This window comes from Sinohyriopsis cumingii, chromosome 11, assembly GCF_028554795.1.
Source record: "Sinohyriopsis cumingii isolate HCF-2022 chromosome 11, ASM2855479v2, whole genome shotgun sequence".
NCBI classification, from domain to species: Eukaryota; Metazoa; Mollusca; class Bivalvia; order Unionida; family Unionidae; genus Sinohyriopsis; species Sinohyriopsis cumingii.
In genome coordinates, this window is record NC_142971.1 from 35,192,895 (window position 1) to 35,218,530 (window position 25,636).

Below are 25,636 nucleotides of genomic sequence, written 5' to 3' on the forward strand. Positions count from 1 at the left end.
GATATCATTAAAGAGCTCTCTCTTACACCGAGTCATACCTGCTTTTGTAACGTTCACACAGAGCACAACACAATACATCCATGTCGCCCGCTTTATTGTAAGCAAGCGATCAAAGTGCCTGATTATTTATTGTTGGGACTTATTGCAATTTTTAATTCTGTCAAATCTGAGGTGATCAGATTTTTAAAAAATTTTTCCGCATTTTATTTTGATTAGTGAACACTATCTTTTAAGTTAAGTGTATTGTTCCTTATGTTCTGATTGTAATAGGGTCTGACAATGAATCTACCCTAATTTATACAGATAGTTGGACCGCTCCGGTGGCCTAAGTGGTTAAAGCGTCCGCCTCAGATGCGGGAGGTCGTGGGTTCGTACCCAGGCTGAGTCATACCAAGGTCTCATAAAATGGTACTAGCAGCTGCCTCGCTTGGCGCTCAGCATGAAGAGGTTATTGTTAGGACTTGGTTGGCCTAGTGTCAGGATCATGAGACTGGGTGGGACATGATGCTACATGTCTGCGGCATGATGCCCCACCACTAGACATCATTATAACCGTCACACTGCAGTCATCGTAACTGTTTAAAGCTACGTTAAAAATCCCCAAACATAGGACTGAAAACTTTCCAAGTTACAATTAAACGGCACTAAATTTATGGAAATCGTTTCACAAACCTGGTGCTTACTCATTTTGAAAAAAAAAATGTATAGACACCAGTCAGTGTTGCTTTCCAGCAGGAGGGTAATCAAATATACTGTTTAAACAACAATAACTTGAAAGGAGTACAAAACTGGAAATAGTAGATAGGCGAAATGAATTCCTTCATATCCAGGACTGTCTAATGTTAGAAGCTATCCTAGATTTTCAGTCATAAAAATATGCGTAATACATTTGCAAATATGCATAATAAGTAATGTGCATACTCTAATGTATTCAACCGTATTATATACCTTTTAACTGTAGCAAGATATTTCACAAGGAATTGAGCCATATATGTAGAGGGAACTTGTACGACATCAATTGGTCCTGAAATCGCCAATCGATCAAATATTTCTTAAAACAATCCAGACTCGAGTGCAGACTTCAGAGGGCTATAAAAGCATTCTTGTCATTGATTCACACATATGAGATCAGATTTGAAAGGCACTTTGTAGCGCTTCTTTGTTGCTCAGTCACGGAAGCCGATCCGAAAAGGAACATGTAGAGAATGCACTTCTTATTGAAGGTATGGAATGACATCTTTCATAATTAGACGCAGTGAAATGTGCAGAATGTACTCGATGTTAATCTTGCACGGGCTAATTAGGGAGAAAGAACATACACTGCTAAGAATCCAACAGTCCGTTTAATACAGTATATTTCTCTTTGACTAACTGTTATTGATGTAATAACCTCATATAAAAATTTCAGTTTCATGCACGGAATTTTGTCTTATGCCTGTATATGATTAGAATTTTTAACGTTCCTTTTAACAACTTTTCATTCATATTGTTACGATGTCTGCAGTGTGACAGTTTATGGTGATGTCTAGCACTGGGGCATCATGCCGCAGACATGTAGCATGATGTCCCACCCAGTCACATTATCATGACACCAGGCCGACCAGTCCTAACACTAACGTCTTAATGCTGAGCGCCTAGCTAGGCAGCTGTTAGTACCATTTTTGTAAGTCATTGGTATGACTCGGCCAGGGTTCAAACCCAAGACCTCCCGCTTCCGAGGCAGACGCTCTAACAACTAGGCCACCGGAGCGGTCCTAATTATCTTAGAAAGCTCGTATTGGTTAAATTAGCCGTACCTTTTTTCTCCAATGTCCTTTGGGCAACCAATTTAGAAAATGGTGTCCAAAATGTTGATAGTAAAAGTAAAGCAAAAACAAAAAGTTCCAGAAGGCTGGATAAGGAGAATTCCATAGCCTTAGCCAATCAGTAACGAGAATACTGCGCAATAATTTCATGGGGTTATTTGGACCAGTCAGAATCACGTAAGTGGTAAGTTAACATGTTGTCATTTAAGAATTTTACACTGCACACACTATATGACTCGACCGGGGATCGAACCCACGACCTCCGCTTCTGAGGCGGACGCTCTAACCACTAGGCCGCCGGAGTGGTCTCTTATGCATGTAACAATGGCCTTTATTGCTCGGTTCGCATAATTTTAACAGTGTCAGTTATTGGTTTGCACAAATTCATTTGATTTATATTTTCATGAAAAGCATGACTTCACCTTAATAATTGGCTTCAACTTGAATCCTTATACTTATTTCAAAATTTAAAGCTTGCGCATACATCGTAGTAGGTGTATGTGGTATATATAGTCTCGACAGTTCAGTGATAAGTACAGGTATATCTTGTGATAACAGGAAGAAAACGTAAAATGTAAGGATGTAGGTGAAACAAAATGACCGATTAGCCTTTTGCTACTAATATTGTGGTTAAGAAATAAGTCATGACTGAGTATAATGTGCATTTAGTTTCGACAAGTTTGCTCTGAAAAGTTACATTATCAAGAAAGACACATTGTTTTGCTTTAAACCAATGGCTACTTTGGTACATACACGGTAAGCAAATATAAAAAGTAATGCATAACGATGCTACCCATGGTTAATTCATGATATGTTACATTTATATTAGCCATGTACATTTATGACACGGCTCTTCATGACGGGGGGAAGATACCACAAAGTAAAAAAAAAACATTAACATGTCAGTAACGTATTGGTGCTTAATATTTCAAACAATTTTAGATGCAGTAATTATCAAGTCTAGCGATAATGGTAAATTTAGAGGATAAATCATTTCAGTTTCAGGGAAGACGGCAGTAAAAACGATTTCGTTTTTGGAAAGCTTTATAAACATACCTACTCAATTTTAATGACATACAAATGCAACAATTCAATGAATTTATCTAGTTTAGTTATACAATATTTAGGTACATGACTCATGCGAGGATCATAGTTCATAAAACAGTTTTAAACAGAGTAGAACTTGTCTTCGAAAATGTTACACATGGCAGGCATATTTGTTCTTCTGATAAGGGAGTGGTTTATCTCATTTTCCAGTTCAATTATGAAGTTGGTGAGAGGATAAACTGAATCATAAAAGTGTGACCATATATTTTTGACTTTCAACAGTATTAGATATGATCTAAACTAAAAATTTAATCTTAACGATGTACATACAAACGAACTCTTGTTGATGAAGATAACATAAACCACCAACCCAAAATGAAAGAATGAAAGTATCTCTAACCTGTGTTTGAATATATATATAATCCACATGTCAAATCAGTTTAATCTTGCTAGTTTTTTTTATAGCCAATATATACATAGCGAACAAAAAGAGACATAAACATTATCCCTGTCTCACACATGTGGCACACATATAACAGGATCTGACAAACTACAAATACATACAAATGTATAGTTTGGCTGACTGATACATTTATATGGAAAAATTTAACATGTTACCCCTTATTCATGATCAAGATCGTTCAAGCCACCCTTCACCTCAGCAACATCAGTGTCAATTTCAATTCGGTTTTCACTAATGACGTCACAATGTCACCAAGTTCATTATGATTCATAAGGCTGAACATGATATAATCGAGTTTATCATCGGCAGAAAGTTATTAAAACGAAACATGACACCGAACTGACTGCTGCTGTTCTACATCAGCGTGCATTCTCTGTCCCTTTTTCTCCTGAAATCTCCAAGGAGTTGCATCCGGTACAAGATTCGAAGTTTTAATCGCGGAGTCACATTGATTACATGTGTAGTTGAAATACTTGACCGATTCCCGCCAGAAAATCATTATCAAGAACCATTTTGTAACTTTGCTATCACGGCACCGGCCATTAGATTGTCTACTCTGAATTAACGCAATTAGACAAATTAAACTCTACTATTTAAAGAGAAAAGTTTCCAAAATATATGATGAGACTCATGTAGTTCAAATGTTTAATGTTTCTTTATAAAAATTATATTTTATTGCTAATTGACTTCATCGTGTCTTGGGAGATCGCTGCATTGCACCAACTCTGAATATAATGAGGGAGAATTTCACCATAAGCCATTTAGAAAAGATGAAAGATAAAATGGACCAGTTCCTCTTTGAGAATTTTCCAATTGCATGGCAACCACCAGCCAAGAACCATCAAGATGAAAACAAAATATAACATTCTGACAATTGCCCACAGCTTTTGTTTCCTCAGGATGGTGGGTGTGCCGTTATAGCTAAGATGGTAGAGTATCGAACTCGCACTTCAAGAGTTGCGGTTCGATACCGTCCAGGACAGACCGGGTTGGATAATTCTCTGTAACCTTGTGAAAGGCATTTAGCTCCCACTTCCTTTTCCTAACAGTGTGTTTAAAGTGTCATTAAAACTATCAACCATCTCAGAGATGGTGTAAGATTGTTCATAACTTTATACAAAATATTAGGCAAAAAAAGTGATTCATTCTGAAAAATTGGAGGGGTTTTGGAAGTTTGTTTTTCTTTCTGAAACAATTATGATCTTACCCAAGTCACGAAATGAATACAGTCTAATAATGTCACTTGGTATAATTCATATTGTAAGTTCATATTGAATAAATGATTAGCAGTGCTGGAACTACCCTGATTGCCAGTCCTTAATAATGTAAGAATGGGAATTCACGACGTACTTTACAAGTGCCAGCCTTGTAACTCATTAACTTCTCCATCATTTTGAAATCGAAATATTGATGTCTATTCATTTACTATATTATTTTCAAGTATAGCATTTACACTCAATCTTTCATTGCAGAATTTTATGTCAAAATAAATTTAATGCGTGGATTATGCGATCACGTTAGGTCAAATCGAGTTAAACTAGTTTATATGATCGTGGTGGTTATCGAGTGCCTTTCCTTATTAAAACATACCGACAAAAGAGAACTGCATACGTTAGCGTGTCGACTTAGTTTGTACATATTTGTTACAAGGGATCACGCATTTATCCGGCTGACACAATATTGAATTACGTTTCTGCAATACGTCAAGGAAAATTGTTGAATCAGTTTGGGAAACTGCGATAATCTCGTATGGTTTATTAACTTTAAGGTTGAGACTCAATTGTTGGATTGACACATTTCACTATCACTCAAATATCTGTTCGGGAGATTTCATGAGGAGATATTGGTATCGATGTGCTTGTCACTATTTCATTTATGATTGGAATGGATATACATTACCTTATAACAGAGGATCTCGTTTCGTGAAATTAATTTTCTCAGTTGCGAGAATTATGACTCCTCAAACACTAGCCTTAGAACTTTATGCGGGAACTTTGACACGTCCTTGTGTTCAGGACCCGTGGAGAGCGCTGGAAATTAACGTGAAAGCGAGCAGACGACATTCAGTATTATACAAAGTTAGCTGCGTTATTCCTAGGGGTATTTAAGAAGATAAGTCACTCAAAGGCAACCCATTGTGCTGAACAATCCTAGGGGCATCTTGTTTGAAAAATGAGAATACGTACAAAAGATGCTGGTTTAAATTGAATAGACCGTGTAAATAAGAACGTGTTTAGCGTCGAGGAGGGCACCATCAATCACTTTTACTGTTAGTCTGTTATCACATGACTTTCTTCTTGATAAAATAATTATATCTAGGATTATACGAATTCATATAAGTGGAATGGTCATAAACAGGAGTACATAGAGGAACAATGGCTGTGGTAATAGTCAGGGTAAGTTTATATTTTTGTCTGAAATAATTAGTTTAGCGCTTTCTCGTGACCGCATCAAATAACTAAGACGGAACTATATTAATTATCCCAAATTATAAAGTACATATATGTATTTCATCAAAATAGTTACAGGTTTGCAGGCATAAATACGCATAGACAGACAGACAGACAGACAGACATATGATAAACTTGCTTTCAGATATGCATGCACATACATACATACATACATCTGCACACAAGTGAGTTAAGATAATACATTTTAGTACCGTTATGTGGGGACGAATTTTGGTCAGCGATAATTTGAGCTATTTTCACAACTGATCACTTTTGTTGAAGTGTTTGATTTTGCACGACCTTTGTTTCTTCAAATCAGCCAGTCAGTTTATTTGCATTGTATGTATTTAGCCTAAATGCTGATTTCCAATCAATAAATAACAGTAAATTAGGAGTTTAGTGCTAGGTCCGATTTTTTGTGCTCAGTACGTACTGTGATTAACTAAGGTTTTTGCAACGAAGTGTATATATTCTAAATTGTACATAAGATCGATATCTTTAAAACTGTTACAAAAAGGTCTCATGTTTGTTCTCAGATTTTTAAAATGTACACATCCGAGAGCATCCTATCCCCCTCCACCCCCACCCCCAAACAAACATAAAAATATCTCCTTTTGACGACCTAAAAGGCAACGTTGTGACGACACAGGGCTTGATTTTGACGTTAGTTTACTAGGATGAGTAAATTTGTCTTGGTCCTTGGTGCTCCGTAACAGTTGTAAATATAATAAATTTTCTAACCCAATAATTGTTAATGAAATGTGATTTTGGTTTAGTGTGGTTCTTTTACGGCACTTATACACAACACAAGTAGGTTATTTATTGTCGAGGTAAATGCAGTCCGATGGTAGGATTTGAACCCACATCCTTTCGGCAGTGAGTCCGGCACACTAACCATTGGGCCACATCTGCTTCCAGTGAACTGTAAAGTAATCCGATGTGTGATTTATGTAAAAGTGATATAAGCATACAGTTTGTTCAAAAACATTACATTGAACGTTCTGTTACAAATGATGATTACTTTTTTTTGTGAGGATCCGCCTTTTGATCATTTTCAAAGCAAGAAAGAAGGAAAATGTATAATGTTGATTTCTGTAATATAATTGTACCTTCATGCATACAATCAAAAATTATAGTTATGTAACGGGGGCAGTTCTTTACAAAATCTAAATAGGGCTTTCTCCGCTTGATGGGAAAGGGGGGGGGGGCTGATGCACACCAGCGAAGTTAGTGGACGAACGGACAAAGTGAAGCCTTGAAATAGTCCCCACTTATTTCATTTATTCCAACCCAGGTTCGTTTCTAATAAAAGGGTATTCGGTGATATAATTTAGTTATCGGAGAGAAAGAGAGGGAAAGTAAGACAGAAAGTTCTAAAAGTTGAACGACAGAGAGAAGAGAAAGAAAGAAGAAAGATAGCTCATTTTATTAAAGTGAAGTTATTACTTACTGAAATCAAGAATCAAAGATGAAATTCGAATGAAAATAATAAGGTTTATTTAAAGTAAATAATTAGTTAAATAAGCAGCTACAAATTAAGGGTGTGTTTTAGGTGGATGGATACTAAATTTAGGAAGGAAATTAGGAAAGTATGAAACAATTTGATAAATCATGTAATTAATGGGGCCAAGCTTAATTTCTTACCATCTTGTACGCCCAAAACAAACCAGACGATCATATCGTCTCGATATAGTAACTCTGTAACCACACAGGACTGGTCTAACGCCAAGCAATGGCGACTGTACTACCTTCAACAACCGCAAACAGCGATTTCGCCCGACCCGACGCTGGACCGCTCGAAAAGCATATATAAAATGAAATGTATACACGCGCCGCCACCGGACTATCTGACATTCGCAGAAAGTGGACGCGTGCGCTGACCGGTAAAAAAATGGTCTGACATAAACAGAGCTCAAGTAAACACTTCATGTAGAAAAGAAGGGGGGGGGGGGTAACTTTAAATTTCAGTGTAAATAAGTCCGAAATTAGCCAAATCGAATATTAAAAAACTACTTCAAGTAAATTACGCACTAAATTTCCATCCAACATCACAGTTATAATTTTTATATAAAAATAACAAAACGCATTAGTTGCCATATTTTTTTGATGATCACGTTTTGGGGATAAGAAATTATACGATGTTTCATCACATTTACACACAGTGGTTATATGGTGCATTTTCACATTTACTCACAATGGTTATCTTGTGTATTCTCACATTTATACACAGTGTTTATATGACATAACCTCAAATTTATACATAGTGGTTATATGACGCATCCCTACATTTACTCACAGTAGTTACGTGTTGTATCGTCACATTTACAAACAATGGTTATATGATGTTTCCTACCATTTACACACAATGGTTATATGACGTATCCTCACACTTACACACAGCGGTTATGTGTTGTATTCTCACATTTACATATAATGATGATTACATGGCGTATCCTCACTTTTATAAACAGTACTTATATGATCTATCCTCAGGTTATTCACATTACATGCAACATTTATTGTAGGCCGGTAAATCAGCCCTTCACCCGTGATGATATTGATTTTCGGTTGAGGGGCAGATATCACCTATTCATTAAAAGCTGCAATTATCTGCATACAAATTTGGCTGCACACATCGGTGTACATCTTATACACTTACCGGTCTTTCTCGTGGCTGTGCAAATACCGTGGGCTGAAGGATTCTTTTGGTGACCTGTAGATTATATTTCCTGAGCAAATCATGATATACCATGCATATATTTCCGTCAAAAACAAAAATTCGTGCCGGAAATTTAATTAAAAACCAAAGATTTAATGACACAACATATAGTTAGGTATTCAAATATTGTATCAGTCCATAAAAAATAAACATTACATCAAAGTTTCATATGACGTCATATTTGTCTTCTAACTCTTGTGACATACTCCCGCAACAAATTAGTGGAAGAAATTGATTCCATAAAACTGAGACGACTTAATATACATCATTCTAAAAAATAAAAACAACCCAACAAACAAAAATAGCATGATTTTATTTATGGTTCATGGAAGTTAAATAATAATTATTTGGCTTTCATAATATATAAGAAATTCATTTGGTATCCGTTTTATTCCCTAAATTATAGTTGGTGTGATTAAATGGACTAGCCAAATCAGGAGTGGTTATTATGTTATTTGAAGACGTGACTGACTCGAGATTTATCCCTGTTGACTCCCTAATTTCGGCGGCCAGTATAATGTTGAAACCTACAGTGTCTTGTGTTTGGAGATATTTTTGTTATAAAAAGCAAGAAAACAAAACATTTATTTCACCGATTATATACACTTTATTTCAAATAAATCGGAAATGACAGAATTTAGAATTGGACGCAGGATTGCGGATAAAGTCAGTGTATACTGAATTGGGTCAGGTATGAAACCCATTCTGAACGTTTTCGGCCCTTTTGTTGCATGCTATAAGAAGACGTGATGTAAATAGCTGTCATTTTGAACGGCTGATATGCACGTAATGCTATTACGTCACAATAGTTTTCGAGTGAATGAGACGTCATCGCTAACAGCAGCGTAAGCGAAAAATTGAGACTACTGAAAATGAATGATTTCCGCATTTATTTTTTACAAAGTAAGCAACGGCAGAAAAAACATTGAGACATTTAGTGAACGATCATCCGCCAAATTATTAAAAAATTTGGGGAGTATCACTATGAAAACGTGCAAGTCTTATTCAGAGTTAAGTTTTTCGACTTGCATCATGAAAGAGATGAGGATTTCCAGTTTGGGTTTAGACTCACTCAAATCCTTTTTAGCATTTTCCCGTCGCATGCTTGAAACAGACATCAGTTGTAAACAGTGGCCATTTTTAATAGACCTCTTGCCTTTGTTTTTATCGTTCTAATTTATGACACACAACGACTCGATGACGTGTCATCACCAGAAGCAACGTAAGCGGTATATTAGAAATATCGAAGCTTTTTTGAATTAAAAATTTCGTTTACAAATTGCAGGAATTACATTAAGACAAAAAATGTAGACATCTTATTGGTGATCGGACACGATATTGTTATGTTCAAAGCCCATTCCACATTGTGAAGATATTGTACACATATACAGAGTATCTCAAATAGTAATGATTTATTATTGAATTTATTGAATGAGTTTAATAATATCCAGCTTTTGAGAGCCTTGAGAAACAGAAGCTGGACATTATTAAACGCATTTCGTAAATTTAAGATTAAATCATTAATTTTTGACTTTATGTTCATCACATGCATTTTATTTTATGGACCTAGTTTACTGACAAAGAAGAAGGGATAATTTCATTCATTTTGACTGAGCCACCTTTCATTTTTTTGCGCGTAAGACATATTCCCAGATGCTAGATGCATTTAATAATGCGTAGTTCTGTAACCAGTAACATTAAAAGTATATTTTTATTTCAAATTATAATTATAAAATCAACTGTCTTCCAGATAAATATAACATTGTACACAGATCATCATTTTCAACATTGGATCTACGTTGGAAACTCTGGTACATTATAATAGACTAGCCATACAGTAGGTTGCTTCAGTTTGAATGTGTACAGTGTTTTAAACTAAAGTGTGTTGCTTTCACTACTAAACATTTCATTTCTTGTATACTCATGTGATGAGATGATTACTGAATGCAGAAATTCCATATTTAATGTATTTGTACTTTATATTTTCATTATTTAATTTGGAAGAGTACTATAGGCAAATTAATTTTATATAGAGTCAAAACTGAATCGCATAATAGGAAATATTAGCTCGTTGGAGCTGTATTACAGCGAAAAAATGTGGTTGGAGTACATTCTTTTACTTGAGGTAGATGTTACAGGAAAACACCCACGCCCTCTGTCCATTGATCGGTGCCCTTTCTTTTATTTGTAACTCGCACTTGTGGTAAAAATTTGCAATATTCCGACAGACGTGACCTTTTTCCCCTGGGCAATCGATTCGAAAAAAGACAGCCAAAACGTTGATAATGTTGCCCTATAAATTAACATTTTAACCACGTTCACCAATGACATAATGATGGAGTTCCTGTTACATGTTTATCTACCTCCGAGCTCTCTATTAATTTATTGATACCGTTAATTTATGTGTGTGTGTGTGTGTGACTAGGATTTTCAACGTAGCTTTAACAATTGTTCAGTCGTATCGCTACGATATCTGCAGTGTGGCAGTTTATATTGATGTCTAGCACTGAGGCATCATGCCGCAGACATGTATCATGATGTCCTACCCAGTCACATTATCCTGACACCAGGCCAACCAGTCCTAACACTAACGTCTTAATGCGGAGCGCCTAGCGAGGCAGCCGTTAGTACCATTTTTGTAAGTCTTTGATATGACTCGGCCAGGGTTCGAACTCATGACCTACCGCTTCTGATGCGGACGCTCTAACCACTAGGCCACCGGAGCGGTCCTAATTATTTTAGCAAGCCTTATGGGTTAAATTGGCCGTACCTTTTTTCCCCAATTCCCCTTTGGTAACCAATTTAGAAAATGGTGTCCAAAATGTTGATAGTAAAAGTAAAACAAAAACAAAAAGTTCCAGAAGGCTGGATAAGGAGAATTCCATAGCCTTAGCCAATCAGTAACGAGAATACTGCGCAATAATTTCATGGGGTTATTTGGACCAGACAGATTCACATAAGTGGTATGTTAACATGTTGTCATTTAAGAATTTTACACTGCGCACACTATGTATGTGTCAGCTGTGCGATAAAGCCAGATACTGGTCCACCAGAAATGTACCACTGTGGGAAGTAATCACTACGACGAACTCTGAGCGTTTTTTTGAAAAAACTATTATAGAGAGTTCAAGTCTATTGTCTCGCACCGCCAGGTGATAATGCTTTGATTGGGCTTAGAACCAAATGGTAGAATTAAGAATCCAAGCATTGACCCAAAGCGGGCAGATACATATTTTGAGGGGAGGAGACTGTATCTAAAACTATCTGCATCGATATCATGGACCATAATTCAAGTAGTAATCTCTTTCAGTCAGAAATCGCGTTTTACTCTGTGATAGGGTCTGGTAAAATATGAGTTTTGCTAGTAGCCTCAGAAAGAGGTTTTCCCAAAATTTGGAAATGTGATTTGATTGGGTGATGAGAGATGGTAATACCCCATTATGATGATAAGCTGATGATTTCGTTCACGAAATTATTTGATTCTCATTATAAAGAGGTGAGGATATTCCAGTTGATGGATGATCTAGAAAGTATATCTACAAGCAGTTCATATTCGTTTATCACGTAAGCTGATACAATATGTATAATTAGTGTCATCTCAGATAAGTTTCATTAAAGTTGGATTTGATGGGTATGATTGTTATCCGATTTGGACAATAATCTTCAGAGAAAGGATGTGAAAGAAGACATGCGAGACAAAAATATTTCTGTCTTTCGTGTTATACAGGTGTTTTCAATGTAAGTGACAGGCACAGGGGAATTACCGTTGGCGATTAATACAAAAGAGCCTTTTATGGCAAGATTTACTGTAAGAAAAATTCACAGTATGTAGTTCATACCAGGTACAGAATCACGTGATGTTTTCAACCAGTCAGATTGATTTCGTCTCGATAGGAGATACACTTTCTGTGTTCGAATTTCTTGGCTGATCCTGGTTCTCGCCATCTGCCTTGCCAACACAGTTTATGATAATGACGATGTTTACAAGATTATGATAAAATTGTTTTAACAGAGGGCAGAAATAGCGAATATTTTAAATCGATAGCATCATTATGAACACAAAAAAAAAACCACACAAGACGTACAGTACGTATGCATGTATGTGTCTGGATAGTCTATACGCCTGGAAAGCCGAAGATTATGCAGTTTCTTTTCTTTCGGGGACATAGTTGACAAATATTTATCGCTGCTAAGTTTTGTTAGACCTGAAAAGATAGCAAACTCATTCAGATGATCAGATCTGTGTCGGGACATCATAAATCATTCCAAAATCTCAATACACTTCTTTAGCATACGATTAATCCGACCGCATGGTTATAAGTTAGTCACTATTCTTATACAACTATATACCAGCAAATAACAAAGATTTGTGCGTCAGTTTTCATACGTTTTTCATTTTAAAAGAAGACAATCTTTCGGTTGTAGTAATATTAACCCTTCTGTATGCCATGTATAATGACTTGATCACAATGAAAAATTATAGACCCGAGCACGCGATATAGAAACGGGCGGCACGAGAAATCAAGTTGAAATTGGCATTTGATTCTATAAGTTTAATGTTGTTTGTTTTGTACTGACATTATTGCATGTAGTACTGACACAATTGCCCATCAGGTTAGAAAACGAGACTAAAGTTTATAATATGGCAGTACAATATATTTGTAAGCTTTTTATCATTTTGTTTTTTTTCCTTTTAGCCGTTGGGTCGAATGACTAATTGTAGGGTCCAAACGGCAACAACAAGGGACAGAAATGTTAAAAGGACGGGCGCTACTCAAGTACATGGGCTATGCTCAACCACTATCGGACTAGCCCCCACCCCGACAGAACCGCACGCAAAATTAACTGCGGACTCGATAACCAAAGTTGAAGAGGTCAGTCCATTAATCAATGAATTAGTGAATCTAGAAATATATGTATTGCCACAACAAATGAATAAACAATTCCCCTAATTATCCATCTCTTTAAACTCATTTCTTGGCCTCATCTAACCACCCTTCTTATTTTCCTCCTCCTCGTACTATTATTACAACTAGAACTACTACTAATATCACTGCCACTGCTGATATTACCACTAATGCCACTACTACTATCACCCACAATCACTACCATCACCAATACCGCCACTAACAAGCTGAACTGCAACTTCTAATTCCACTTCTCCAATAGCAGAAATCAGAATACTCATCATTCTCCACAATATATCAATCAATAACAACAACAATCAATCTAAGACAACAACAACAATAATAATAATAATAATAATAGTACTAATAATAATGATAATAATAATAAAAATAACAACAATAATACCAATCTCATCACCATTCCATCCTCCTTCCTCCTATACTACTGCTGCTGTTACTACTACAGCTACTATTAATAATAATAATAATAATAATAATAATAATAATAATAATAATAATAATAACAATAATAAATATTTTACAGATCGAGGGCAAACGAAGTTTACGGGGCAGGCCTGACAGCGGTATTGGCGTTAGTACTTCTTCCTCGAGTTACTCGAGTTCGGAGACTCCTAAAGAAGCAGACGACCTTGATGAAGCAATCTCGTCCTCTTCAGAGATGCGGGAAAAAGTGATATCAGTAAGCAAACTATACAGTATTTCAAGATATCGTTAAAATAAGACGCCTTTTTTCCAAATAGTCGAATACAAGGCGTGATCTCAAGTCAGAATCACTGTTTAATTTTATTGTACGTCAGTCGCGTTAACCTTGTTAACGTCTGGTTAATTATTATTCAAATTTTTTCTTCTTAAAAATAGTTTTTATTTGGAACATCAGCCTATTAGTTAGCCCCAATAACCAACCACTGAAGTGATTTTGCATTTTAGTCATGTATCTTATTTTGTAACTTTACGTGTGTCAGAATCAACTATGCTAAGCCAGATTAGGTCAGTGGAGTTATGTTGGAAATTGGTTTCACATTTTTTAATTGGGTATAAATATTGAAGCAGAAGTATTATTTTACTTTTTTGATGCATTATGTATCACAGTCAATGGTCACCCTCCTCCATCTCTCTCTCTCTCTCCTATATGAGGATACACTTTCTTAGCATATGGAGTTAGACTTCACATGAAGTTTAAAGGAATTACATGAAATTGTATTTTTCAATTTGTTTCACATTTCCGACCCTAGGGCAAGACGAACATGGCAACCGCCCTGGGACCCCGCGCTTTCAGGGGCCCCGCGCTGCTGACGGAAATCAGCTCCGCAATGCAGTATGTTTGCTTGGGGCCCCGCTCATCGCTTGTTGCCTTGGGCCCCGCATATCCTAGGGCCGTTTCTGCATATCCGAGTGGGTCGACTCCTGTAAATCTGTCAACCGTTCCTCTGCTATAGGTGTGTCTTAAATCATTTGTGGGAGTATAATTCAAATAGACACACGTCATTAAGTCCTCATTTGTTTGACTTTCAGCCCACCGATTCAGCTAAATGAAGTTTAAGATCGTATCTTCTCACCTTTTATCAAATTATTAGTGTCAGTGAAGTATCAGTTAAAATCGGCTAAGATCTATAACTGTCTCGTTTCATAAAAATCATTTTCGTGTCATTTTGCTGTCTATTTGCTCTTTTCCATTATGGTATTCGAGAGGCCCCGTTCTTTTATGAGGTATGTTCGCAGCCTTCACCAATCTCTTATGTAGACAAGTTACGATTCCTTGTCTTTGATCTGGTTATATTTACTTGGGCTTACATTATTCTTATTGAAGACAGGTATTATGTAGCGAGTGATACTACTTCTATAAAAAAATACACGTAAATAACGAGTATTAGCTACACATGCCTTGACTAGGAGGTATATATATATATATATATATATATATATATATATATATATATATATATATATATATATATATATATATTGCTGTCTATTTGATCTCTTCCGTCAGCAGCGCGGGGCCCCTGAAAGCGCGGAGTCCCAGGGCGGTTGCCTATACTTTGGAAAATGTTCATTACTGTTAGATGATTTTCTAACATCGATTCATAGAAACACAGTCAAATATTTTAATGGTTGTAGAAGCCATTTTGTAGTAAACTATATATATATATATATATATATATATATATATATATATATATATATATATATATATATATATATATATATATATATATATATATATATATATATATATATGCACACATGCATACTTCATTAATTATAGTATACAAATGTGTCATTGTCTAGATTTCTAGCTGATGAGAGCATAAAAGTTCACTTCATCTAATGTGTTTTTTGTTACATTTTTGTTCTTATCCTTCTTCAATCCATTAGTGTGCCAATTAGTTGTTTTAATCCAGAAATTTATTCCCAGATCAATTTAAGATTAATTGTAAAACGTAGAGCTCATGTCATATTACAACAGTATTGCAATGATTAAAATAAATTTAAGTGAGTAAAGCCAAACTTTGTTTTTGTAGGGTTTTCATGCTTCTGGAGTCTTGCATGAAATGTTATACACCCTCTCAATATATTTGGAGTCCGTAAATAAACCACTTTTGATTACTTAATGTACTTTGGAGTTTGGCAGTTGAGTGTATCTCCTTTTTTAGGAATCGAAGTGGGAACAAAGACTTTGTTCCTACAATATCTCTTATACTTGGGGACAGAGACTTTTTTAATCAAGTTACCAAATGAGCGAGTATTAAAATTTTTAAAACTGTTGGTTCTTAGTCATTTAAATACTAAGTCCTAATATTTAAAAACACCGAACGAGACTTTCCACCGTAAAAATTGTCAAAAATATGCTTCGTAAATACTTCGTTGTTCTTCATTACTTTGTCATTGATGGTACACAGCCATCAGTTGATCAAACGTTAACATATGACATGTTTCATTTCGCTGATCAACACGGTTAATGGCATGTTTTATAGCCATTACATAAATCTTCTCACACATACAGCCTGTCGAAATTTCAGTCATAATGGTCTATTCACTTTAAATAAAAACAACAAAAACCCTAAAACAAGCCCACATAAATGTTTAACACACAAAACAATAAATATTTAAAATTCACAGATGCGTACAGCGTGTTACTGGTAAAAGAAAAACTAATTGTATTTAAAATGGAAAGATAATGAGTTGACATAAGTATATCTGGGATAATTCGGTGATATAATTTTACACTCAAGAAAGTGATGGTAGTTTGTTGACGTATTTTTACACTCAAGAAAGTGGGGTAATTCGATGATCTAACCTTATTACGCAAGTGTGGAGAATTTGGTGATTTAATATTAGTAACCAGGAATACAACTGGAAACTGAATAATCGTGTTTAGAAAAACCCCCACATAAAATGAGAAAAAAAAATTGCCCTCTGTGTGCATACAATTTTGATATTATTTTATTTTGCTTTATCATCATACATATGAATGCTAAATCATTTTTGATTAGGGATCATATGTAAGTTTTCGCATTTTCATCTCTATATTTGCTATCAATCATACAAAATGTTTATTTTTTCTAAAAGTGGGAAAGACAGTATCAGTTGTATACAGACCTGTAAGAATTTTAAACATTTTAAACTTTGGTTACAGGTACGGGCAGAAGAGCATAATAACTTGAAAAGCCTGGTTGCAGCCATTACAAAAGGATTTACTTCCGAGCGCCACAAGGCGCATGCGATCTACTGCTGGCTGGTTAGCCAAGATCTTCAACATTTTTCTAAACTTAACAAGAAGTCAGGTTCTCCAGCCGGCAAGTTGCGGTATCTGGCTGAAAAGAGAATATCGCATGCATCTTTGTACATGGATCTTGCAAAGTAAGTACATTTGTACGTGTACAAGTATCCCATGTACACCCAATACGATCGTCCTATGTTCCTTTCGCGAGGTCATCTGACGTAAAAAGACAGTAGATCATAATATTGAAACGTATCAATCTCTTCACCCGTTTTTTTTTTTTAAATCAAGAAAATGTATTCGAGAACTGTTCACTATTTTCTGAAAGAAAAGCAATAAATCTTGATATAAAATTTAAATTATTTATTTTGTAACCACTCCTGTTGCTATTCTGCGGTAAAATTTGAAAACTATCTCCTAGGTGGCAGCTATTGCCCTTATACAACCCCAGTCTGGGTAAGTTGTAAAATACTTGAAATAGTTTCCGCTTTGAATTGCGAACAAACCGACTAAATATTTTTGTCATATTTGGTAGGAGATTTACAGATTGCAAGATATTGCTTGTCCAGATAGTTTGAAATGGTTATGCCTGTCTTGATGGTTTGAAATGGTAATGCCTGTCTGGGTTCTTTGAAGTGTTGTGACGTGATTTGGATTTTTAAAGTAGCTTTAACAATTTTTCAGTCATATCGCTACGATGTCTGCAGTGTGGCAGTTTATAGTGATGTCTAGCATGGGGCATTATCCTGACTCCAGGTCGACCAGTCCTAACACTAACCTCTTAATGCTGAGTGCCAAGCGAGGCAGCTGTTAGTACCATTTTTGTAAGTCTTTGGTATGACTCTGTCGGGGATCGAACCCACGACCTCTCGCATCCGAGGCGGACGCTCTAACCACTATGCCACGGGTTGTTTAAAATGGTAACGCCTGTCTAGGTTGTTTTAAGTGGCAATGTCCGTCTGGGTTGTTTGAAATGGTAATGTCTGTCTAGGTTGTTTGAAATGGTAATGCCTGTCTGGGTTGTTTTAAATGGTAATGATTGTCTAGGTTGTTTTAAATGGTAATGATTGTCTGGGTTGTTTTAAATGGTAATTCCTGTCTGGGTTCTTTGAAATGGTAATGCCTGTCTGGGTTGTTTAAAATGGTAATGCCTGTCTAGGTTGTTTGAAATGGTAATGCCCGTCTGGGTTGTTGAAATGGTAATGTCTGTCTAGGTTGTTTGAAATGGTAATGTTTGTCTAGGTTGTTTTAAATGGTAATGCCTGTCTAGGTTGTTTTAAATGGTAATGCCTGTCTGGGTTCTTTGAAATGATAATGCCTGTTTGGGTTGTTTGAAATGGTAATGTCTGTCTAGGTTGTTTGAAATGGTAATGCCCGTCTGGGTTGTTGAAATGGTAATGTCTGTCTAGGTTGTTTGAAATGGTAATGTCTGTCTATGTTGTTTTAAATGGTAATGCCTGTCTAGGTTGTTTTAAATGGTAATGCCTGTCTGGGTTCTTTGAAATGATAATGCCTGTTTGGGTTGTTTGAAATGGTAATGTCTGTCTAGGTTGTTTTAAATGGTAATGCCCGTCTGGGTTGTTTGAAATGGTAATGTCTGTCTAAGTTGTTTGAAATGGTAATGTCTGTCTATGTTGTTTTAAATGGTATGCCTGTCTAGGTTGTTTGAAATGGTAATGCCTGTCTGGGTTGTTTGAAATGGTAATGCCTGTCTAGGTTGTTTTAAATGGTAATGCCTGTCTGGGTTCTTTGAAATGATAATGCCTGTTTGGGTTGTTTTAAATGGTAATGTCTGTCTAGGTTGTTTGAAATGGTAATGCCCGTCTGGGTTGTTGAAATGGTAATGTCTGTCTAGGTTGTTTGAAATGGTAATGTCTGTCTATGTTGTTTTAAATGGTAATGCCTGTCTAGGTTGTTTTAAATGGTAATGCCTGTCTGGGTTCTTTGAAATGATAATGCCTGTTTGGGTTGTTTGAAATGGTAATGTCTGTCTAGGTTGTTTTAAATGGTAATGCCCGTCTGGGTTGTTTGAAATGGTAATGTCTGTCTAAGTTGTTTGAAATGGTAATGTCTGTCTATGTTGTTTTAAATGGTATGCCTGTCTAGGTTGTTTGAAATGGTAATGCCTGTCTGGGTTGTTTGAAATGGTAATGCCTGTCTAGGTTGTTTTAAATGGTAATGCCTGTCTGGGTTGTTTGAAATGGTAATGCCTGTCTGGGTTGTTTAAAATGGTAATGTCTGTCTAGGTTGTTTGAAATGGTAATGCCTGTCTGGGTTGTTTGAAATGGTAATGTCTGTCTAGGTTGTTTTAAATGGTAATGATTATGTAGGTTGTTTGAAATGGTAATGCCTGTCTGGGTTGTTTGAAATGGTAATGTATGTCTAGGTTGTTTGAAATGGTAATGTCTGTCCAGTTTGTTTTAGATCGTAATGCCTGTCTGGTTTTTTTGAAATGGTAATGCCTGTCTAGGTTGTTTGAAATGGTAATGCTTGTCTTGGTTGCTTGAAATGGTAATGCCTCTCCAGATAGTTTGAAATGGTAATACCTGTCTTTGTTGCTTGAAATGGTTGTGCCTGAATTCGTATGTATGATTCGGCTCTTCCTCATTTTATATCATCAGTTTTCCTTGATGTTATACTATTTGTATTTTTTTATTTTATAATTATAAATCTTCCCATTCTCACCTATTTAGTTTCTTTCTCTTCTGCTATTTCAGAATTGCAGGCCTTAAATGTGAAAAGATTGATGGCTACGTGAAAAACAAAGACTATTATCCTGGAAATGCCATTGAAGCTCCAAAGTTCCAGCATTCATGGGTAGCAGTAAGTATGGACGGTCATTATTGTTTTGTGGATCCCCAGATGGGGGCAAGCGGCGAAAAGTTTTTCATGGACCACTATTTCGTTACATCTCCAGATGAACTTGTGCTTTCTCATTTCCCCAAAGACAAAAAATGGTTGTTGATGAACCAAAGCGTAACATTAGAAGAATTTCAAGACGTTGTCAAAACATGGCCGGCCATGTTTAAATTTCAAATTAAACCTTTGAGTATGAAATCCGTAATACGAACATTGGACGGCCGATTGAGCATAACGGTGTTACTTCAAAACGTTGCCATCAACCCTCAGTTGGAATACGCCGGACCTGGCCCGAAAATAGACCAGGATACGTTGGAAGAGAAAATTGACCACGAAATTAGGGACGTGGAAAATGCGGAAACATATCATGTGAGCTTGCCGCAGGAAGGAACTTATTACTTTACAGCATATGCGCATGTGCTGGCAGATGGCATAGATATTCCTGTATTTCAATATAGGATTGAATATAAAGACGAGTTTTTGTGAACCAAAAAAACGTCAAATTTTCTGTTAAAAAAGGAATTCAAGGGAGATTCAGATGGATTTAAAAGAGGGACCAGTTCTGTTTCAACAAAGTAGTGCTATCAATTTTGAAATGTCAGTCCAGCTAGAGCATGGATTTCGTTGCATGTCTATCGAATATAATGGAAATATTTGAAGGACCACCTAAATAATACACTCTCTTGCCTAGAGAAGCCATGTCTGTTCAGGGACCACGGTAGTCTCCTACGGCAAACTGGTAATATACGCAGTAATGACTGCACAACACGTGATGAAACATTATTTAGTGTCTCTTTTGGTAGAGTCTACATCAGTCAGTATTGTTCTTTGTTGTAATTAGTAGCTACTTTAACATGAGGCCGATTGCATTTAGTTCATGAATGGTTTGTGAATCCTTGATTTCACTGTTCACATAATAGCTCATTTCTTTACTCCTTGAACAATATCCTTTGTACATCAAATAGACCGTCATGACCAGATTTCGTGATGCGAAAATTAGGCATCTGCAACGATGCATTCTATCTTCTGCACTACTGTTCTCAAACTGACTTCTAGTGATAATCGCAGACTTCTTTAATTATGAGGGACATTTGTATATCGTTGAAAATGTTTAAAAGAACCAGTGTTAGATTTACGAGTTTATGGACGACTCGGTGATAATTCATCCTGAAGGTGTTGAAGTTTCTGTAATTGGTAGTTTCAAAAGGTCACGTAAGCATAACGGCGCATAAGACTATTTCCTGTAAATTAAAATAGCTGAGCAAATTCGACACTTTCTGTTCACATGAGAAAAATTAGAAACATTTTAATGCGCATTTTATTTTGGAATTAAAAGCATTTGTGTATGTTGCAGTTAAAACGACATCAATTCGTTTTTAAAACATGTTTAAACAATAGGAACAAGGCAAAATGTCAATTTTTTATTTTCAGGTCACTGTTACTAGTCATTTGCATATTACATATTTGCATAAAAAGGTATTCAATTTATATTAGCTCATTTGTAATGGTTATATTTGTGGCTAAATATAAGCTGATTTACAGATTTGGTAACAAAATCAACAGGTGAAGCGTATATTTCCGTCATATTTATTACAATCTTTAGAAGATCACATATCTGTTCTTTGCATGAAGACTAAAATTTAAATATTTATAAATTAAAATTGTTGGGCATGTGGCTATAATGGGTGGTGAAAACACTGACCGTTGAGACATTGTTGGTAATTAGACATTGGAGGGAATCCATAGAGAGCGAAAATAGCTTATCACCTCAATTTAAATGTGCTTTAGTCCTCAAGTAAAACACTTGAAAAATAATGCACTAGTCTAAGTTGTTGAAATTTTCCCATTATAGTTTTCTTCCAAATCGATTAAACGTTAATCGAACTATGGATCCAGGCCCAGCCATCATTGAAAATCTCAGTAGCCTCGTAGCCCAGGCGTAACATGGCTGATTAATATATGTGGTAAACGTCTTCCAGATAAACAGTTTGCTTGTTGGAAGCAAATTCAAGAAGCCTTTGGACAGAAAGATACATGTCAGTCTGAAAATATTCATTATCCTTAACCTCCAAACGAATTCATTGGCCTTGACCTCCAAACGAAGACTAAGTTCAGTTTTTATTAGGAATCAGTCAACCATTTCTTTACAAACTGCTAATGAATCGCTGTCGGGATTCGTTGTTGTGCATTTGAAAGGAAGGGTTTATGGGAATATATTGTTAACTAACGTCACTGGCTTGAAGCCAAAGGCGTTTAGGTATTTAAATATCAGTATTATTTTTATTGTTATCACCTCGCTTATCAGTCCATTCATGAAACTGTTGTTAACTGCTGATCATTATGCAGTGTTTGGTGCATATCGTTTCCATGTGTAAATATATGTTCCAAATCAGTATGGTACAATCAGTTATAGTTTAACCTGACAATCGTATTGTTAGAGTTAATATATATTCTTTTCTTGAGTGGAGTTAGCCTGATTGGGTATGTCATGAAGAATTCTATACAAAATACTAAAATAAATAATACGAAACACTATTCACATTTAGTTTTTTTCTATTTTAAATTTTGGAGATAGGGAAAGACATTCTGAGCTTTGTTTGCATAAACTTCAGTGGTGAAAGATTGTTATAGAGTAAATAACAGACATGGAATTGTTAAGAATAATAATAAACACGATGCGAATATAAGCAGAAATGAACTTTTTGGCAACAAATTCACGATGTTTCAAACAGTAAAGCAAAAATATGAAAACTCTGCCTCATTCTGACTACAGTGTTGTAGAAAAATAATCAAAGCAAACTCCAGAATCCTACTAGTAAAAACTAACATATAAAGCCAATTGAAAATATAAATATTTTTGTCAATATTTCTCCTCGTAATACATCATCGTAATCACCTCTGAGATATTAACTTGTGCATTAACAGTTTATCACACGTAAGTTCACGACACAAACAACTTGTTCCTGGACCAAATTATGATAGTGTATGTGAGTTTCGGGAACAGTTTTATTCTAGCAATGTCTTTTCCGTCAAAATGGATTTATTTTGTTTTCGGACAAGGGCTGTACAAGATTGGATAGTCGATACTTTGCAACCCAGTTACTGGAAGAACTCTTTTTCTCTTGTCGTTAGAGTTTTTCATAGTATGCAGACTCCAGTATTAGCTTTTAGAAAGTATGAAGAGAGTGAAATAGTCACGTTTACTGCATGTGTACAGATGCATAAGATGTGTTCTCCTTAGATGCATTATATAATTTTAAATCAAGAAGTATAATTTAAAGATCAGAATATACATTTCTTAAGGAGTATTTCAGTGTATTTCACATTTAAATCCACATTTTCTCCTATTTACATAGTCACGTGACTTTTGTTTTTCGTGATTTAAATCGGATAAGGTATTGTAGAACGTGGTAGCCTTGTGCAAGTTCAAGTTTAAACGTTTAAGTAAACCACAACAAATGTATAGGGTATGACTGTCGATTTTCGGAAATACTTTACTGGTGATCAATACATGCACTGAACGAGACTGTCGATTTTCGGAAATACTTTACTGGTGAGCAGTACATGAACTGAACGAGAGCAGTTTTGGCCTTTTATGGATTAGTTTTGCTAAATCATGAGCGAAACTTTGCTGTTATCAGTATGATCCTATACAATTAGATCCAAAAAGACTGAGTTGCTTATCGGGAGAAATATGAAGTCACTACTACGTTATATATACACATGTTCGGAGTAATTCGAACTGTAAGAGGCATCAATTAAAAACAAATGGCAATCTTTTGCGGAACAACAGGTGTAATTTAATACTGCTGAGACGCTTGAATCATGGTGTGAGGTAGGTTGAGATACTTGGATCATGGCGTGGGGTAGATTGAGATGCAAAAAGATGGAGTTAAATTAGAGTATTTGCTTTCAAGGAAACAAAGTTATTTATGAAACACTATCCCATAATATAAAAAGAATTCATGAAACTTGATTATGTGACAGAACGTGTTCTGAGTTGATTATGTTATTCCACTGCAGTGAGAAGAAACGTATACGACTTAAACAGTAATAACGTGGATTAAAACTTAAACAGTATAAACGCGGATTACTGTTGGAGCAGTATAAATGCGGATTGCTTTTTTAACATTATAAATGCGGATTACTATTTGAACAGTATAAATGCGGATTGCTATTTGAACAGTATAAATGCGGATTACTATTTGAACAGCATAAATGCGGATTGCTATTTGAACAGTATGAATGCGGATTACTATTTGAACATTATAAATGCGGATTACTATTTGAACATTATAAATACGGATTGCTTTTTGAACAGTATAAATGCGGATTACTATTTGAACAGTATAAATGCTGATTGCTATTTGAACAGTATAAATGCGGAGTGTAAGATAATGCAGTTTTTAAAGAAGTATTGTCTTCGCGAAAGATTATTTGTTAATAAACATCACCTCCACGTAATTATTGAGGAGTACTGACAAAAAAGGCAAGAAAAAACAAACGAAACAAACTCAGTTATTATATGAATAAAACACCACCAAGTTGAAACGTCGATCGTATTATCACTTGGATGTTTTTGTACGTAACACATAGAAACGTCCAACTTATAAATCTTTGTGGGTATAGGTACCGTTCTATAGCTCACAGAGTTTTCTTATGTTGGCTGACAAATACTGAGAAGGAAATTGTTAGAGGAGGCCAGGGGATGCAAATTGCTTTCTGTTGTATCAGGGATGGATATTGACGAATTCGATTCAGGCATTTAACACTTTTGGACTTTTGTACTTTTGTGCTTATTCTTTTCACTTTAATAGTAATGTCGATGATATTTTAAATTTTCATTTAGTTTACTTTAATAAATTGTGGCTATTTTAAATTTTCTTAATGAAAGGAAAGGTTTATGATGTTTTAATATAATTCTCTTTGATATATATTACGATTATTAATAGATTTTCGCCAACTTCCGGCTTAGTTATCGTATGTATGCACTGTACGATTTGCTTCTTCTTTCGCACATTCATTTATTTGTAATGGCTTAAAATAATATATTATTTATTTGTTAAAAATTTTAAATTTTTGCAGACATCTTTACGATCAGTATTTTATTTCTTGTCTATAATAATTAATTATTACATTTTAATCAAATACAGTTTGATCCCTTGTATACCGAGAAAGTATTATTGATTGGTTTGTATCAGTTAATTATTATTCTGGTACCCTTATAAGAAAGAATTGTATGTGAACCCGTCCAAGTTTGAAATCTGTGATACATTTTCATTACATAGCAAAGCATTTTATTTATGTTATCATTCTTCATTGCTTGACCAGTGTATGACTTTATTTTATATCGCAATGTTTTCAGAATTAATAAATGTTTCAAATAATCCGCACGTTCTTATATTTGTATTCCCGCTATATTTGATGGGAATAACTATTTGCGGTCGATGATTAGTTTTGCAGTCCATTTTCGTCTCTAAAACGTATTATCATTGGAATGCTGTTATGTCTGTGGAAGGGACTGACCTTTTGTAGGCAACAAAGAAGCATCCTAAATATAAAGATACAACCAAGCGAGAAGACAGGAAAACATACCCACATACCTATATACCAATGCATAACCTTCTAAGAAATAAGAAAATTG

The 25,636-nt window shown here is 35.4% G+C and overlaps 1 protein-coding gene across 1 annotated transcript in view; it reads left to right on the forward strand.

Annotated features, from left to right (window-relative positions):
* The window catches only part of LOC149787910 (uncharacterized), a 162,202-nt gene extending 136,823 nt beyond the window's left edge, over positions 1-25,379 (forward strand). Inside the window, exons 8-11 of the mRNA XM_089974158.1 lie at positions 13,182-13,358; positions 13,936-14,091; positions 17,050-17,273; positions 19,851-25,379. Coding sequence (XP_089830284.1) covers positions 13,182-13,358; positions 13,936-14,091; positions 17,050-17,273; positions 19,851-20,478 — 1,185 coding nt within the window. The 3' untranslated portion in view covers positions 20,479-25,379. The remainder of the gene's footprint in view (positions 1-13,181; positions 13,359-13,935; positions 14,092-17,049; positions 17,274-19,850) is intronic.
* The last annotated feature ends 257 nt before the right edge of the window (positions 25,380-25,636 follow it).